Genomic DNA, 16087 nt, shown 5'->3' with positions numbered 1-16087 from the left:
CTCCTTCCTTCCTTCCACCCCGCTGCCTCCTTCCATCCCCCTTCCTTCCACCATCCCTCCTTCCTTCCTTCCTTCCTTCCACCCCACTGCCTCCTTCCATCCCCCTTCCTTCCACCATCCCTCCTTCCTTCCACCCCTATTCCTCCGCCCGCTGCCTCCTTCCATCCCCCTTCCTTCCACCATCCCTCCTTCCTTCCTTCCTTCCTTCCACCCCTATTCCTCCGCCTGCTGCCTCCTTCCATCCCCCTTCCTTCCACCATCCCTCCCTCCTTCCTTCCTTCCTTCCTTCCTTCCTTCCACCCCTATTCCTCCGCCCGCTGCCTCCTTCCATCCCCCTTCCTTCCACCATCCCTCCTTCCTTCCTTCCTTCCTTCCTTCCACCCCTATTCCTCCGCCTGCTGCCTCCTTCCATCCCCCTTCCTTCCACCATCCCTCCTTCCTTCCTTCCTTCCACCCCGCTGCCTCCTTCCATCCCCCTTCCTTCCACCATCCCTCCTTCCTTCCTTCCTTCCACCCCTATTCCTCCGCCCGCTGCCTCCTTCCATCCCCCTTCCTTCCACCATCCCTCCTTCCTTCCTTCCTTCCTTCCACCCCTATTCCTCCGCCCGCTGCCTCCTTCCATCCCCCTTCCTTCCACCATCCCTCCTTCCTTCCTTCCACCCCTATTCCTCCGCCCGCTGCCTCCTTCCATCCCCCTTCCTTCCACCATCCCTCCTTCCTTCCTTCCTTCCTTCCACCCCCTATTCCTCCGCCTGCTGCCTCCTTCCATCCCCCTTCCTTCCACCATCCCTCCTTCCTTCCTTCCTTCCTTCCACCCCCTATTCCTCCGCCCGCTGCCTCCTTCCATCCCCCTTCCTTCCACCATCCCTCCTTCCTTCCTTCCTTCCTTCCTTCCTTCCACCCCGCTGCCTCCTTCCATCCCCTTTCCTTCCACCATCCCTCCTTCCTTCCTTCCACCCCTATTCCTCCGCCCGCTGCCTCCTTCCATCCCCCTTCCTTCCACCTTCCTTCCTTCCTTCCACCCCTATTCCTCCGCCTGCTGCCTCCTTCCATCCCCCTTCCTTCCACCATCCCTCCTTCCTTCCTTCCTTCCTTCCACCCCTATTCCTCCGTCCGCTGCCTCCTTCCATCCCCTTTCTACCACCATCCCACCTTCCTTCCTTCCTTCCTTCCACCCCTATTCCTCCGCCCGCTGCCTCCTTCCATCCCCCTTCCTTCCACCATCCCTCCTTCCTTCCTTCCTTCCACCCCTATTCCTCCGCCTGCTGCCTCCTTCCATCCCCCTTCCTTCCACCATCCCTCCTTCCTGCCTTCCTTCCTTCCTTCCACCCCCTATTCCTCCGCCCGCTGCCTCCTTCCATCCCCCTTCCTTCCACCATCCCTCCTTCCTTCCTTCCTTCCTTCCTTCCACCCCTATTCCTCCGCCCGCTGCCTCCTTCCATCCCCCTTCCTTCCACCATCCCTCCTTCCTTCCTTCCACCCCCTATTCCTCCGCCCGCTGCCTCCTTCCATCCCCCTTCCTTCCACCATCCCTCCTTCCTTCCTTCCTTCCTTCCTTCCTTCCATCCCCCTTCCTTCCACCATCCCTCCTTCCTTCCTTCCTTCCTTCCACCCCTATTCCTCCGCCCGCTGCCTCCTTCCATCCCCCTTCCTTCCACCATCCCTCCTTCCTTCCTTCCACCCCTATTCCTCCGCCCGCTGCCTCCTTCCATCCCCCTTCCTTCCACCATCCCTCCTTCCTTCCTTCCTTCCTTCCACCCCTATTCCTCGGCCTGCTGCCTCCTTCCATCCCCCTTCCTTTCCCCCTCTATTCCTCTTCACAGGGCCTTTTCCCATCCCTTCTTCCTTCCACCCTCCCTCCATCCTTCCACCCCATATTCCTCCACACGTGGCCTTCCTTCATCCCTTCTTCCTTCCCCGTCTATTCGTCCACACACCGCCTTCTTCCATCCCTCCTTCCTTCCTTTCTTCCAGCCCCTATTCCTCCCCTGGCCGCCTTCCCCCATCCCGTCTTCCTGCCACCCCCTCCGCTCTCCGCCTGCGGTCCCCACCCTTCCCCCTTCCCTCCCTCCCTCCCTCCCTCTCTTCCTCCGCCCGGCGCCTGACTCCATCCCTCCTTCCTGCCTCTTCCACCGCGCTCCGCTTCCCTCCGCTCGCCTGCCCCCATCCCGTCTTCCTCCCGCACCCCCCTCCGTCACCCCGCGCCTTCCACCCCCTCCCCATCCCTCCGCCCGCCGCCTGCCCCCATCCCTCCATCTCCCCCCCCTCCGCACCCTGCGCCTCGGGGGGAGCAGGCAGCCGCGCGCCGGTGGGGAGGGGGGGGGCAGGGAGCCTGCGTGCGGCGGTGGAGGGGGGGGCAATTGAAGGCCAGGGGGGGCAATTAATTCCCCGGCCCCCCGGAATATCTGATGTGCTGCAGATCCGCCCCGAGCAGCGGCTCCCTCCTCCCCAGCCATGGATTGTCTCTGCATAGTCACCACCAAGGTAGGGGGTTGGGGGGCTGAGGGGCTCCATGGTGCTGTGGGGGGGCTGGGGGTCTCCATGGTGATGTGTGTCGGGGGGTGTCTCTGGGGTGCTGGGGGGGTGCTCGGGGTCTCCATGGTGATGTGGGGGTGTCTCTGGGATGCTGGGGGGCCTGAGGGGCTCCATGGTGCTGGGAGGGGGGCTGAGGGTCGCTGTGAGGCTGGGGGGGGCTGAGGGTCTCCATGGTGATGTGTGTGTGTGTGTGGGGGGGTGTCTCTGGGATGCTGGGGGGCCTGAGGGGCTCCATGGTGCTGGGGGGGGTGAGGGTCACTGTGGGGCTGTGGGGCTGGCGGGGGGCTGAGGGTCTCCATGGTGATGTATGTGTGTGTGTGTGGGGGGGTGTCTCTGGGGTGCTGGGGGTGTTTGCTCGGGGTCTCCATGGTGCTGGGAAAGTGGAGGGACTCCATGGTGCTTGTGGGGGGTGCTCGGGGTCTCCATGGTGCTTTGGGGGGGCAGAGGGTCTCCATGGTGATGTGGGGGTGTCTCTGGGGTGCTGGGGGGCCTGAGGGACTCCATGGTGCTCTGGGAGGGGAGCTGGGGGCCTCCGTGATGCTGTGTGGGAGGGCTAGGGGGCCTCCATGGTGCTGGGGGGGTTGTTTGGGGTCTCCATGGTGATCTGGGGGTGTCTCTGGGGTGCTTGGGGGGGCTGAGGGTCTCCATGGTGCTGTGGGGGGGAGCTGGGGGCCTCCGTGATGCTGTGTGGGAGGGCTAGGGGGTCTCCATGGTGATGGGGCGGGACTCGGGGTCTCCACGATATTGACGTGCCGGGGGGGGGGGCGAGGGTTGGTCTCTATGGTGCTGGGCATCCTAAGGGCTTTCTCTTAGGGCTGGGAGGGCCTGGGAGCTCTCTATGGGGCTGGGAGGGCCTGGGGGCTCTCTATGGGGCTAAGGGCTCTCTATGGGGCTGGGAGGGCCTGGGGGCTCTCTATGGAGCTAGGGGCTCTCTATGGGGCTGGGAGGGCCTGGGGACTCTCTATGGGGCTGGGAGGGCCTGGGGGCTCTCTATGGGGCTAAGGGCTCTCTATGGGGCTGGGAGGGCCTGGGGGCTCTCTATGGGGCTGGGGATCTGAATAGCGTTGTGAGGGGGTTTCTGTAGGCTCACTGTGGAGGAGGCTGGGGGCGCTCACTGGGGCAGTGGGAGGGTTCGGGCGGCTCTGAGGGGGGGCTCTGTTGCTAGGGGTGGCTGAGGTCTTTCTGTGGGGCTTGGGGGGGTCTCCGTGATGTTAGGAGTGGGTCTGGAGTTCTTCATGGTGCTGGGGCTCTGGGTGGGTAGGTTGGGGGGCTGAGGCTGTCTATGGGGCTTGGGGCTCTCTATGGGGTGGTGGTGGGGGTCTGGGGGCTCTCTCTGGTGCTATGGAGGTGCTGGGGTCTCTCTGTGGGGCTGGGGATCTGAATAGCGTTGTGAGGGGGTTCCTGTAGGCTCACTGTGGAGGAGGCTGGGGGCCCTCACTGGGGCAGTGGGAGGGTTTGGGCGGCTCTGACGGGGGGCTCTGTTGCTAGGGGTGGCTGAGGTCTTTCTGTGGGGCTTGGGGGGGTCTCCGTGATGTTAGGAGTGGGTCTGGAGTTCTTCATGGTGCTGGGGCTCTGGGTGGGTAGGTTGGGGGGCTGAGGCTGTCTATGGGGCTTGGGGCTCTCTATGGGGTGGTGGGGGTCTGGGGGCTCTCTCTGGTGCTATGGAGGTGCTGGGGTCTCTCTGTGGGGCTATGTCTGGGGGTGCTGGGGGGTGTCTGTGCGGCTGTGGGGGGGCTTGGGCCTCTCTATAGGGCTGTTTATGGGGGGTGCTGGGGTCTCTCTGTAGGGCTGTGTCTGGGGGTGCTGGGGGGGTCTCTGTGGGGCTGTGAGGGGTTCTGGGGGGTCTCTATGGGGCTGTGGGGGGAGGCTGGGGTCTCCGTTGTGCTGCCCGCTGCCTAGCCAGTCCTCCCACACTCGCTCCCTCCCTGAGTGCTGCCCCTGTTGGCTGGAGGTCGGGTGGGCCTGGTGTGTGTGTGTGTGTGTGTGTGTGTGTGTGTGTGTGTGTGTGTGTGTGCATCACACCCCTGCCCCCAATTTTGGGGCAGCTGGGGGACTCGCTCTGTCGAATGCCTCACCTCCTCTGGGGCACGGGGAGGGGGGCAGAGCTGTCTGCTAAAAATCCCCCCAGCATGTTGGCACCCCCGGCTGTGTGTGTGTGTGTGAAAATGTGATGTCTGCGCCCAATGTAAATGTCGGGGAGGGCTGTGTGTGTCTGCATTATGTGTGCTCAAGGTGTGTGTGTAATTGTGTGAATTTGTGTGTGTATGTGTGCTGTGAATGTCTGTGACTATTTTTCTGTTCAGTGTGTGTATTTGTGTTCACATGCAGTTGTGACTATTTTGGGGTTCAGTGTGTGTGTATTTGTGTTCACATGCAGTTGTGGCTATTTTTTGTGTTCAACGTGTGTGTGTGTATTTGTGTTTGCATGCGGTTGTGGCTATTTTTTGTGTGCGGGGTGAGTGCACATGCTGCCTGCGGGGTGCGGTTGTGAGTGTGTGGGAATGTGGGTCTGTGCACGTGTTGTGAGATGTGTGTATACACGTGTGAGTGACCATGCTGCCCACTGCTGGTGAGTGTGTGTGTGTGTGTGTGTGTGTGTGTGTGTGTGTGTGCGTGTGAGAAGACACCTGCCCAGTGGCAACAGCGACAGCTGATGGGTGCCGGAGAGCAGGAGGCGTAGCGGGGGCTAGTCTCAGCTCATAGTTAGGGGTCCCCGGGGGGGTGCCGGGACCTTGCCCCAGGCGGGTGTTTCATTGCCGGCTGGCAGATGGTGAGTGGGGGGGGTGTGTGGAAAGAGGAGGGGTGCCACCCGAGCTGGGAGCCGTGTGTGTCAGGGGCCCTGGGTGTGTGTCGTAGACCCAGGTGTGGCTAGCAGGCATATCAGTCAGAAGGGGTGGTAACGAAGGTGCAGGCTGCGTGTGTATGTGTGTGGTTGTGTGTGTGTGTGGCTGCGGCTGCGTGGAAGGCTGTGGCTGTGTGTATATCCGTGTATGTGTGTGGTGGCTGTGTGTGTGTGAGCGGCTGTAGGGACAGCTGTGGCAGTGTGTGTGGACGGTTGTGTGATTGGATGTGGAGGTGTGTGTGGATGGCTGTATGGACAGCTATGGCTGTGTGTGTGGACGGCTGGCTGTGGCTGTGTGTGGCTGTGTGTGCGGATGGCTGCGGCTGTGTGTGTGGCTGTGCGGCTGTGTGTGTGGACGGCTGTGGCTGTGTGTGGACGGCTGTGGCTGTGTGTGTGTGGACGGCTGTGGCTGTGGCTGTGTGGACGGCTGTGGCTGTGTGGACGGCTGTGGCTGTGTGTGTGGGGACAGCTGTGTGTGTGTGGACGGCTGTGGCTGTGTGTGTGTGGCTGGCTGTGGCTGTGTGTGTGTGTGGCTGGCTGTGGCTGTGTGTGTGTGGACGGCTGTGGCTGTGTGTGTGTGGCTGGCTGTGGCTGTGTGTGTGGCTGTGTGTGTGTGGACGGCTGTGGCTGTGTGTGTGTGGACGGCTGCGGCTGTGTGCGCGGCTGTGTGTGTGGACGGCTGCGGCTGTGTGCGCGGCTGTGTGTGTGGACGGCTGTGGCTGTGTGTGTACGTGCGTCTGCGTCTCCCCAGTGGTAGCTAACATGCATCCCTGGCCTAACTCGGCGCTAAGCCTGGTGTTGATGCTCCCCGGGGGGGTCCAGGCCTGGTGGTGAGGGGGACGCAAGGGTGGGAATAGTGAGGTGGGTGGCCTGAGATCCCAGATTAGCACCCAATGCCCCAGTCACCTCAGCCAGGAAAACACACCTGCGTGAGTGACCGTATGTGTGTGTTAATTGAAGGAGATGTGTGGGGGTGAATTGATTTGGGGCGAAGGGAATTGGGTGGCAGGAGAGGGAATTGAATTAGGGTGGGGGAGTAAGGCAGAAATAGGAGATAGCTGGATAATTTTGGATGAAGATCTGGAGGTACGATCTGGATGTGTCTGGCTCACCGGCGGGCGGGGATCTGGAGGTGCGTTCCGGGGAGGGGTCGCCGGCGGGCGGGGATCTGGAGGTGCGTTCCGGGGAGGGGTCGCCGGCGGGCGGGGATCTGGAGGTGCGTTCCGGGGAGGGGTCGCCGGCGGGCGGGGATCTGGAGGTGCGTTCTGGGGAGGGGTCGCCGGCGGGCGGGGATCTGGAGGTGCGTTCTGGGGAGGGGTCGCCGGCGGGCGGGGATCTGGAGGTGCGTTCCGGGGAGGGGTCGCCGGCGGGCGGGGATCTGGAAACTTTTTCTGGAGGACGAGGCGGCTGGGCCATATATGAGCGAATGGCTTCGCAAACTAGCGCCAGGTTCCCAACAGCCGGAGCAAAGACTCAGGCCCTCTGGCCCTGAGGGACATGGTGCCAGTGTCCCTGGGGCGTCCGTGGGCTCTGCCCCCGGACCTGGCCGCCTTTCCTGGCGGCGACTGGTGGGGTTTTGCGGGTGGCTCATTTAACAAGATGGGATCTGGACTGTTGAAAGTGGAGGGGCTTGGGGGAGATCAGACCCTGCTCCTGCCCGAAATGAGGGTTTTGCAGGGGTTGGTTGATGGAGACCTTCACCTTGTCATCCCCCCCATCAGCTGCTCCTAATGCCTAACCGGGACCCCAGCCCAGAGTCTAATGCAAACCCTAATTATCCCCTACTGTCTCAGGGGCTCCCCTGGGACTCAGGATTCCTGGGTTCTGTTCCTGGACCTGCCAGGTGCCCTTAGGCAAAGCACAGTTCTGTTCCCTTCCCTGTCTCGGTTTCCCCATCTGTCCCATGGGAAGCGCTTTGTGGCACGCTGGCTGAAAGCGGGGTAGGAGGGTGTGGGGCTTTTCTTTATTAATGACCATCCTGTCCCAGAGCCTGACCTCAAAAAGTCACCCCAAACCCGACCTCTGACCCCACCCCCATCCCGACCCTAAATCTCACCCCAAACCCTGACCTCTGACCCCCCCGATCCTAAATCTCGCCCCAAACCCTGACCTCTGACCCCACCCTGACCCTAAATCTCACCCCAAACCTGACCTCTCACTCCCCCACCCCGACCCTAAATCTCGCCCCAAACCCAGACCTCTGATCCCCCCCACCCCAACCCTAAATCTCGCCCCAAACCCTGACCTCTGACCCCACCCTGACCCTAAATCTCACCCCAAACCCTGACCTCTGACCCCTCCACCCCAACCCTAAATCTCACCCCAAACCCTGACCTCTGACCCCCCCACCCTGATCCTAAATCTCACCCCAAACCCTGACCTCTGACCCCCCGCACCATGACCCTAAATCTCACCCCAAACCCTGACCTCTCACTCTCCCACCCCGACCCTAAATCTCGCCCCAGACCTCTGACCCCCCCCACCCGACCCTAAATCTCACCCCAAACCCTGACCTCTCACTCCCCCACCCCGACCCTAAATCTCACCCCAAACCCTGACCTCTGACCCCCCCACCCCGACCCTAAATCTCACCCCAAACCCTGACCTCTGACCCCCCCACCCCGACCCTAAATCTCGCCCCAAACCCTGACCTCTCACTCCCCCATCCCGACCCTTAATCTTGCCCCAAACCCAGACCTCTGATCCCCCACCCCGACCCTAAATCTCACCCCAAACCCTGACCTCTCACTCCCCCATCCCGACCCTTAATCTCGCCCCAAACCCAGACCTCTGATCCCCCCACCCCAACCCTAAATCTCACCCCAAACCCAGATCTCTGATCCTCCCACCCGACCCTAAATCTCACCCCAAACCCAGACCTCTGAGCCCCCCACCCTGATCCTAAATCTCGCCCCAAACCCTGACCTCTGACCCCACCCCCATCCCGACCCTAAATCTCACCCCAAACCCAGACTTCTGACCCCTCCCCCATCCCGACCCTAAATCTCACCTCAAACCCAGACTTCTGATCCCACCCGACCCTAAATCTCACCGCAAACCCAGACCTCTAACCCCACCCCCATCCTGACCCTAAATCTCACCCCAAACCCAGACCTCTGACCCCCCCCACCCCGACCCTAAATCTCGCCCCAAACCCAGACCTCTGACCCCTCCCCCACCCTAAAATCTCCATCTAACCCCAAACCGGAGGCTCTGATCTTTAACCTTGACCCTAAAAATCTCTCTCCGGACCCGAACCTGAACCCTCACCCCGCCCTCTAGCTTCACGGTGACCCCTTGTTGTGGCCCTAAAACAACCCCCCCAATCCCCCTCCCCCGCACTCACCCCTCCTGCTCAGGCTGCCTAGATGCTGACGGGATCCCCTGGCCCTCTGCCTCAGTGTACCTGGACCAGACGTTTACTACCCGGTAGCTTCGCTCGCCTGGCAGAGCGGCCTAGTGGTGAGAGATACAGGCTGCGGTGGGGGGGTGTGTCAGGACACCTGGGTTCCTCCCCCTTCACTGCGTGTCTGCGGCCCCCAGTCTCGTTTGTGGGGGGCTCTGGGCAGCGCCTGGCGCGACGGGGCCCCGATCTCAGTTTCCCTCTCTCCCCTTTCACAATCTGTTCTTCCCCTCCCCCCCATCGCCCCCACTACCCCCCCATGCCTGAAACACTCCCCCCCCCCCCCTCCGACTTCCGTCATCCATCTCTGTGTCAGTACTGCCATGGCAACCGGGGATAACTGGTTCCATCGCTCTTGATTGAGGAATTATTTAAGGAAACGCAGAACGTGCGTCTGCCTTCCCATGAGCCTCGGCCCGCTGCGCCCCCACCCCCTTGCAGAACTAGGGGGGGCTCAGCAGGGGGCGCTCTCCCCTGGCAGGCGGGGCTGGTCCCAGGGCGGCGCTAGGGGGCGCTGTGGGGCAGGGAGCGGGGCGGGGGGCTCAACAGGGGGCGCTCTCCCCTGGCAGGCAGGGCTGGCCCCAGGGCAGCGCTAGGGGGCGCTGTGGGGCAGGGGTTGGGGCGGGGGGCTGAGCAGGGGGTGCTCTCCCCTGGCAGGCGGGGGCGCCGGGCTGCTCACAGAAATGCACTGCCCCAGATGGTTATGCCCCCTCCTGGCCAGCGGGGGCAGTAGAGCATCAGGATTTCAGATAGCAAAAGGGATGGATGGGGTGGAGGGTCAGAGAGGGGGGCATGTGGGGATGGGCGGTGAGAGATCGAGGGGTGGGTAGAGATGGAGGAATAGAAAGGTGTATCTGTTGGGATAGATCGGGGGCTGCATGGGTGGATGGCGGAGGGGCATGTGCGGATGGATGGATGGAGGGATGGAGAGATGTGTACATGTGGACGGATGGAGGGTCATGCGCAGGTGGATGGAGGGACGGAGGGGTGCGGACGGGGGGGGGGGCAGGCAGCCAGATGGATGGAGGGACGGATGCATATGGGTGGACAGATGAGAACCGATGGACGGAGGGTGCGTATGGGTGGACGGACAGAGGGTGGACGGATGGAGGGATGGAAGGACAGACGGAGGGATGTGTACAGGCGGATGGACCGAGGGGCACGGATGCAAGGTCGGATGAGTACAGACGGACGGAAGGGCGCAGATGAACAGATGGAAGGACAGGTGGAGGGATGCGTACAGATGGACGGAGGGATGCGTATGGTTGGACGGACGAATGGAGGGATGGAAGGACGGGTGGAGGGATGCGCATGGATGGACGGAAGGACGGATGGATGGAGGAATGCATACAGACGAAGGGGTGTGTATGGATGGATGGATGGAAGGACGGATGTGTGCAGATGAACGGAGAGGTGTGTATGGATGGACGGACAGATGGAAAGAAGGATGAAGGGATGAGAACGGACGGAGGGGTACGGATGGATGCACGGATGGAAGGATGGATGGAGGGATGGAAGGATGGATGGAGAGATACGTATGGGTGGATGGAGGGGTGCGTGTGGGTGGACGGACAGAAGGACGGTTGGATGGAGGGATGCATACAGATGAAGGGGTGTGTATGGACAGATGGAAGGATGGATGCGTGAGGATAAACGGAGAGGTGTGTATGGATGGACGGACAGATGGAAAGAAGGATGAAGGGATGAGAATGGACGGAGGGGTGCGGATGGATGGAGGGATGGAAGGACGGAGGGATGGGTATGGGTGGATGGACAGAAGGACGGATGGATGGAAGGATGCGTACGGACGAAGGGGTGTGTATGGATGGACGAATGGAAGGACGCATGAGTGCAGATGGACAGAGAGATGCGTATGGATGGATGGACAGATGGAAAGAAGGATGGAGGGATGAGAACGGACAGAGGGGCGCGGATGGATGGATGGGTGGACGGATGGAAGGGCAGATGGAGGGATGGACAGAGGGGTGTGTATGGGTGGATGGACGGAAGGGGGGATGGAGGAGTGTGGATGGAAGGACGGGTGGAGGGATGCGTACAGACAGACGGAGGGGTGCATATCAGTGGATGGATAGACAGACGGAAGGGCGGATGGAGGGATGGACGGGGTGTGTATGGGTGGACAGACAGAAGGGGGGATGAAGGGGCGCAGATGGACAGATGGATGGAGGGATGGATGCGTACAGACAGACGGAGGGGTGTGTATGGGTGGATGGATGGAGGGGCACAGATGAAAAATGGATGTGTACAGATGGATGGAGGGATGGATATGGGTGGATGGATGGACGGACGGATGCATGCAGATGGACGGACAGACAGGAAGAAGGATGGAGGGATGAGAACAGATGGACAGAGAGCCGTGGACGGAGGGACGCCTACGGGTGGACGGACGGAAGGATGAATGAGAACAGATGGATGGAGGGGTGTGGATGGACGGACAGATGGACGGATGGATGGAGGGGTGTGGATGGACAGAGGGATGGGTGGACGGATGGAGGGATGAATACAGGTGGACAGAGAGGCATGGACAGACAGATGGACGGATGGATGGACGGACAGATGGAAAGAAGGATGGAGGGATGAGTACAGATGGATGGAGGGATGGGTATGGGTGGATGGAGAGGCATGGACGGACAGACGGACGGATGGATGGAGGGGTGCGTACGGCCGCATGGAGGGGCGCGGATGGAGGGGTGCGTATGGATGGAGGGATTAGTACAGACCGATGGAGGGGTGCGGATGGACGGATGGATGGAGGGCGCGGATGGACGGAGGGATGAGTACAGACCGACGGAGGGGCGCGGATGGATGGACAGACGGACGGATGGATGGAGAGGGGGTATGGGTGGACGGAGAGGTGTGGATGGATGGAGGGGTGTGGACGGATGGAGGGATGAGTACAGATGGACGGAGAGGTGTGGACGGACATACGGATGGATGGATGGAGGGGCGCGGATGGATGGAGGGATGAGTACGGACGGACGGAGGGGTGCGGATGGGCGAGAACAGAAGGACGGAGGGGTGTGGATGGACGGACAGACGGACGGAGGGATGGGTATGGGTGGACAGATGGAGGGATGAGTACAGATGGACGGAGAGGCGTGGACGGACAGACGGACGGATGGATGGAGGGGCGCGGATGGACAGAGGGATGAGTACTGACGGACGGAGGGGTGTGTATGGGTGGATGGACGGAAGGAGGGATGGAGGGATGAGAACAGACGGACGGCTGGGCGCGGATGGACGGACAGACGGACGGATGGATGGAGGGGTGCGGATGGGTGGATGGATGGAAGGAGGGATGGAGGAATGAGATCAGACTGACGGGGGGCGCGGATGAACGGACGGATGGAGGGGTGCGGATGGGTGGATGGATGGAAGGAGGGATGGAGGAATGAGATCAGACTGACGCGGGGCGCGGATGAATGGACGGATGGAGGGGTGCGGATGGGTGGATGGATGGAAGGAGGGATGGAGGAATGAGATCAGACTGACGGGGGGCGCGGATGGACGGACGGATGGAGGGATGCGGATGGGTGGACGGATAGAAGGAGGGATGGAGGAATGAGATCAGACTGACGGGGGGCGCGGATGGACGGACGGATGGAGGGATGCGGATGGGTGGACGGATAGAAGGAGGGATGGAGGAATGAGATCAGACTGACGGGGGGCGCGGATGGACGGACGGATGGAGGGGTGCGGATGGGTGGATGGATGGAAGGAGGGATGGAGGAATGAGATCAGACTGACGGGGGGCGCGGATGGACGGACGGATGGAGGGGTGCGGATGGGTGGATGGATGGAAGGAGGGATGGAGAGATGAGATCAGACTGAGGGGGGGCGCGGATGGACGGACGGATGGAGGGGTGCGGATGGGTGGATGGATGGAAGGAGGGATGGAGAGATGAGATCAGACTGACGGGGGGCGCGGATGGACGGACGGATGGAGGGGTGCGGATGGGTGGATGGATGGAAGGAGGGATGGAGAGATGAGATCAGACTGACGGGGGGCGCGGATGGACGGACGGATGGAGGGGTGCGGATGGGTGGATGGATGGAAGGAGGGATGGAGAGATGAGATCAGACTGACGGGGGGCGCGGATGGACGGACGGATGGAGGGGTGCGGATGGGTGGATGGATGGAAGGAGGGATGGAGAGATGAGATCAGACTGACGGGGGGCGCGGATGGACGGACGGATGGAGGGGTGCGGATGGGTGGATGGATGGAAGGAGGGATGGAGAGATGAGATCAGACTGACGGGGGGCGCGGATGGACGGACGGATGGAGGGGTGCGGATGGGTGGATGGATGGAAGGAGGGATGGAGAGATGAGATCAGACTGACGGGGGGCGCGGATGGACGGACGGATGGAAGGGTGCGGATGGGTGGATGGATGGAAGGAGGGATGGAGAGATGAGATCAGACTGACGGGGGGCGCGGATGGACGGATGGATGGAGGGGTGCGGATGGGTGGATGGATGGAAGGAGGGATGGAGAGATGAGATCAGACTGACGGGGGGCGCGGATGGACGGATGGATGGAGGGGTGCGGATGGGTGGATGGATGGAAGGAGGGATGGAGAGATGAGATCAGACTGACGGGGGGCGCGGATGGACGGATGGATGGAGGGGTGCGGATGGGTGGATGGATGGAAGGAGGGATGGAGAGATGAGATCAGACTGACGGGGGGCGCGGATGGACGGATGGATGGAGGGGTGCGGATGGGTGGATGGATGGAAGGAGGGATGGAGAGATGAGATCAGACTGACGGGGGGCGCGGATGGACGGATGGATGGAGGGGTGCGGATGGGTGGATGGATGGAAGGAGGGATGGAGAGATGAGATCAGACTGACGGGGGGCGCGGATGGACGGATGGATGGAGGGGTGCGGATGGGTGGATGGATGGAAGGAGGGATGGAGAGATGAGATCAGACTGACGGGGGGCGCGGATGGACGGATGGATGGAGGGGTGCGGATGGGTGGATGGATGGAAGGAGGGATGGAGAGATGAGATCAGACTGACGGGGGGCGCGGATGGACGGAGGGATGGAGGGGTGCGGATGGGTGGATGGATGGAAGGAGGGATGGAGAGATGAGATCAGACTGACGGGGGGCGCGGATGGACGGAGGGATGGAGGGGTGCGGATGGGTGGATGGATGGAAGGAGGGATGGAGAGATGAGATCAGACTGACGGGGGGCGCGGATGGACGGAGGGATGGAGGGGTGCGGATGGGTGGATGGATGGAAGGAGGGATGGAGAGATGAGATCAGACTGACGGGGGGCGCGGATGGACGGAGGGATGGAGGGGTGCGGATGGGTGGATGGATGGAAGGAGGGATGGAGAGATGAGATCAGACTGACGGGGGGCGCGGATGGACGGAGGGATGGAGGGGTGCGGATGGGTGGATGGATGGAAGGAGGGATGGAGAGATGAGATCAGACTGACGGGGGGCGCGGATGGACGGAGGGATGGAGGGGTGCGGATGGGTGGATGGATGGAAGGAGGGATGGAGAGATGAGATCAGACTGACGGGGGGCGCGGATGGACGGAGGGATGGAGGGGTGCGGATGGGTGGATGGATGGAAGGAGGGATGGAGAGATGAGATCAGACTGACGGGGGGCGCGGATGGACGGAGGGATGGAGGGGTGCGGATGGGTGGATGGATGGAAGGAGGGATGGAGAGATGAGATCAGACTGACGGGGGGCGCGGATGGACGGAGGGATGGAGGGGTGCGGATGGGTGGATGGATGGAAGGAGGGATGGAGAGATGAGATCAGACTGACGGGGGGCGCGGATGGACGGACGGATGGAGGGGTGCGGATGGGTGGATGGATGGAAGGAGGGATGGAGAGATGAGATCAGACTGACGGGGGGCGCGGATGGACGGACGGATGGAGGGGTGCGGATGGGTGGATGGATGGAAGGAGGGATGGAGAGATGAGATCAGACTGACGGGGGGCGCGGATGGACGGACGGATGGAGGGGTGCGGATGGGTGGATGGATGGAAGGAGGGATGGAGAGATGAGATCAGACTGACGGGGGGCGCGGATGGACGGATGGATGGAGGGGTGCGGATGGGTGGATGGATGGAAGGAGGGATGGAGAGATGAGATCAGACTGACGGGGGGCGCGGATGGACGGATGGATGGAGGGGTGCGGATGGGTGGATGGATGGAAGGAGGGATGGAGAGATGAGATCAGACTGACGGGGGCGCGGATGGACGGATGGATGGAGGGGTGCGGATGGGTGGATGGATGGAAGGAGGGATGGAGAGATGAGATCAGACTGACGGGGGGCGCGGATGGACGGATGGATGGAGGGGTGCGGATGGGTGGATGGATGGAAGGAGGGATGGAGAGATGAGATCAGACTGACGGGGGGCGCGGATGGACGGAGGGATGGAGGGGTGCGGATGGGTGGATGGATGGAAGGAGGGATGGAGAGATGAGATCAGACTGACGGGGGGCGCGGATGGACGGAGGGATGGAGGGGTGCGGATGGGTAGATGGATGGAAGGAGGGATGGAGAGATGAGATCAGACTGACGGGGGGCGCGGATGGACGGAGGGATGGAGGGGTGCGGATGGGTAGATGGATGGAAGGAGGGATGGAGAGATGAGATCAGACTGACGGGGGGCGCGGATGGACGGATGGATGGAGGGGTGCGGATGGGTGGATGGATGGAAGGAGGGATGGAGAGATGAGATCAGACTGACGGGGGCGCGGATGGACGGATGGATGGAGGGGTGCGGATGGGTGGATGGATGGAAGGAGGGATGGAGAGATGAGATCAGACTGACGGGGGGCGCGGATGGACGGAGGGATGGAGGGGTGCGGATGGGTGGATGGATGGAAGGAGGGATGGAGAGATGAGATCAGACTGACGGGGGGCGCGGATGGACGGAGGGATGGAGGGGTGCGGATGGGTAGATGGATGGAAGGAGGGATGGAGAGATGAGATCAGACTGACGGGGGGCGCGGATGGACGGAGGGATGGAGGGGTGCGGATGGGTAGATGGATGGAAGGAGGGATGGAGAGATGAGATCAGACTGACGGGGGGGCGCGGATGGACGGAGGGATGGAGGGGTGCGGATGGGTAGATGGATGGAAGGAGGGATGGAGAGATGAGATCAGACTGACGGGGGGCGCGGATGAACGGAGGGATGGAGGGGTGCGGATGGGTAGATGGATGGAAGGAGGGATGGAGAGATGAGATCAGACTGACGGGGGGGCGCGGATGGACGGAGGGATGGAGGGGTGCGGATGGGTGGATGGATGGA

At 62.1% G+C, this 16087-nt stretch overlaps 1 protein-coding gene across 2 annotated transcripts in view; it reads left to right on the top strand.

Moving 5' to 3' along the window:
* The first annotated feature begins 2333 nt into the window (after positions 1–2333).
* DLG4 (discs large MAGUK scaffold protein 4) overlaps positions 2334–16087 on the top strand; it is a 91596-nt gene continuing 77842 nt past the window's right edge. For both annotated transcript variants that reach the window (XM_054005533.1, XM_054005531.1), the window contains exon 1: positions 2334–2484. In XM_054005533.1, the coding sequence (XP_053861508.1) occupies positions 2455–2484 (30 nt within the window). In that variant the 5' untranslated portion in view covers positions 2334–2454. The remainder of the gene's footprint in view (positions 2485–16087) is intronic.

The sequence above is a fragment of the Malaclemys terrapin genome, chromosome 15 (assembly GCF_027887155.1).
Source record: "Malaclemys terrapin pileata isolate rMalTer1 chromosome 15, rMalTer1.hap1, whole genome shotgun sequence".
Lineage (NCBI taxonomy): Eukaryota > Metazoa > Chordata > Testudines > Emydidae > Malaclemys > Malaclemys terrapin.
The sequence above is the reverse complement of the archived record's forward strand: the minus strand, read 5'-3'. Positions and strand labels throughout refer to the sequence as shown.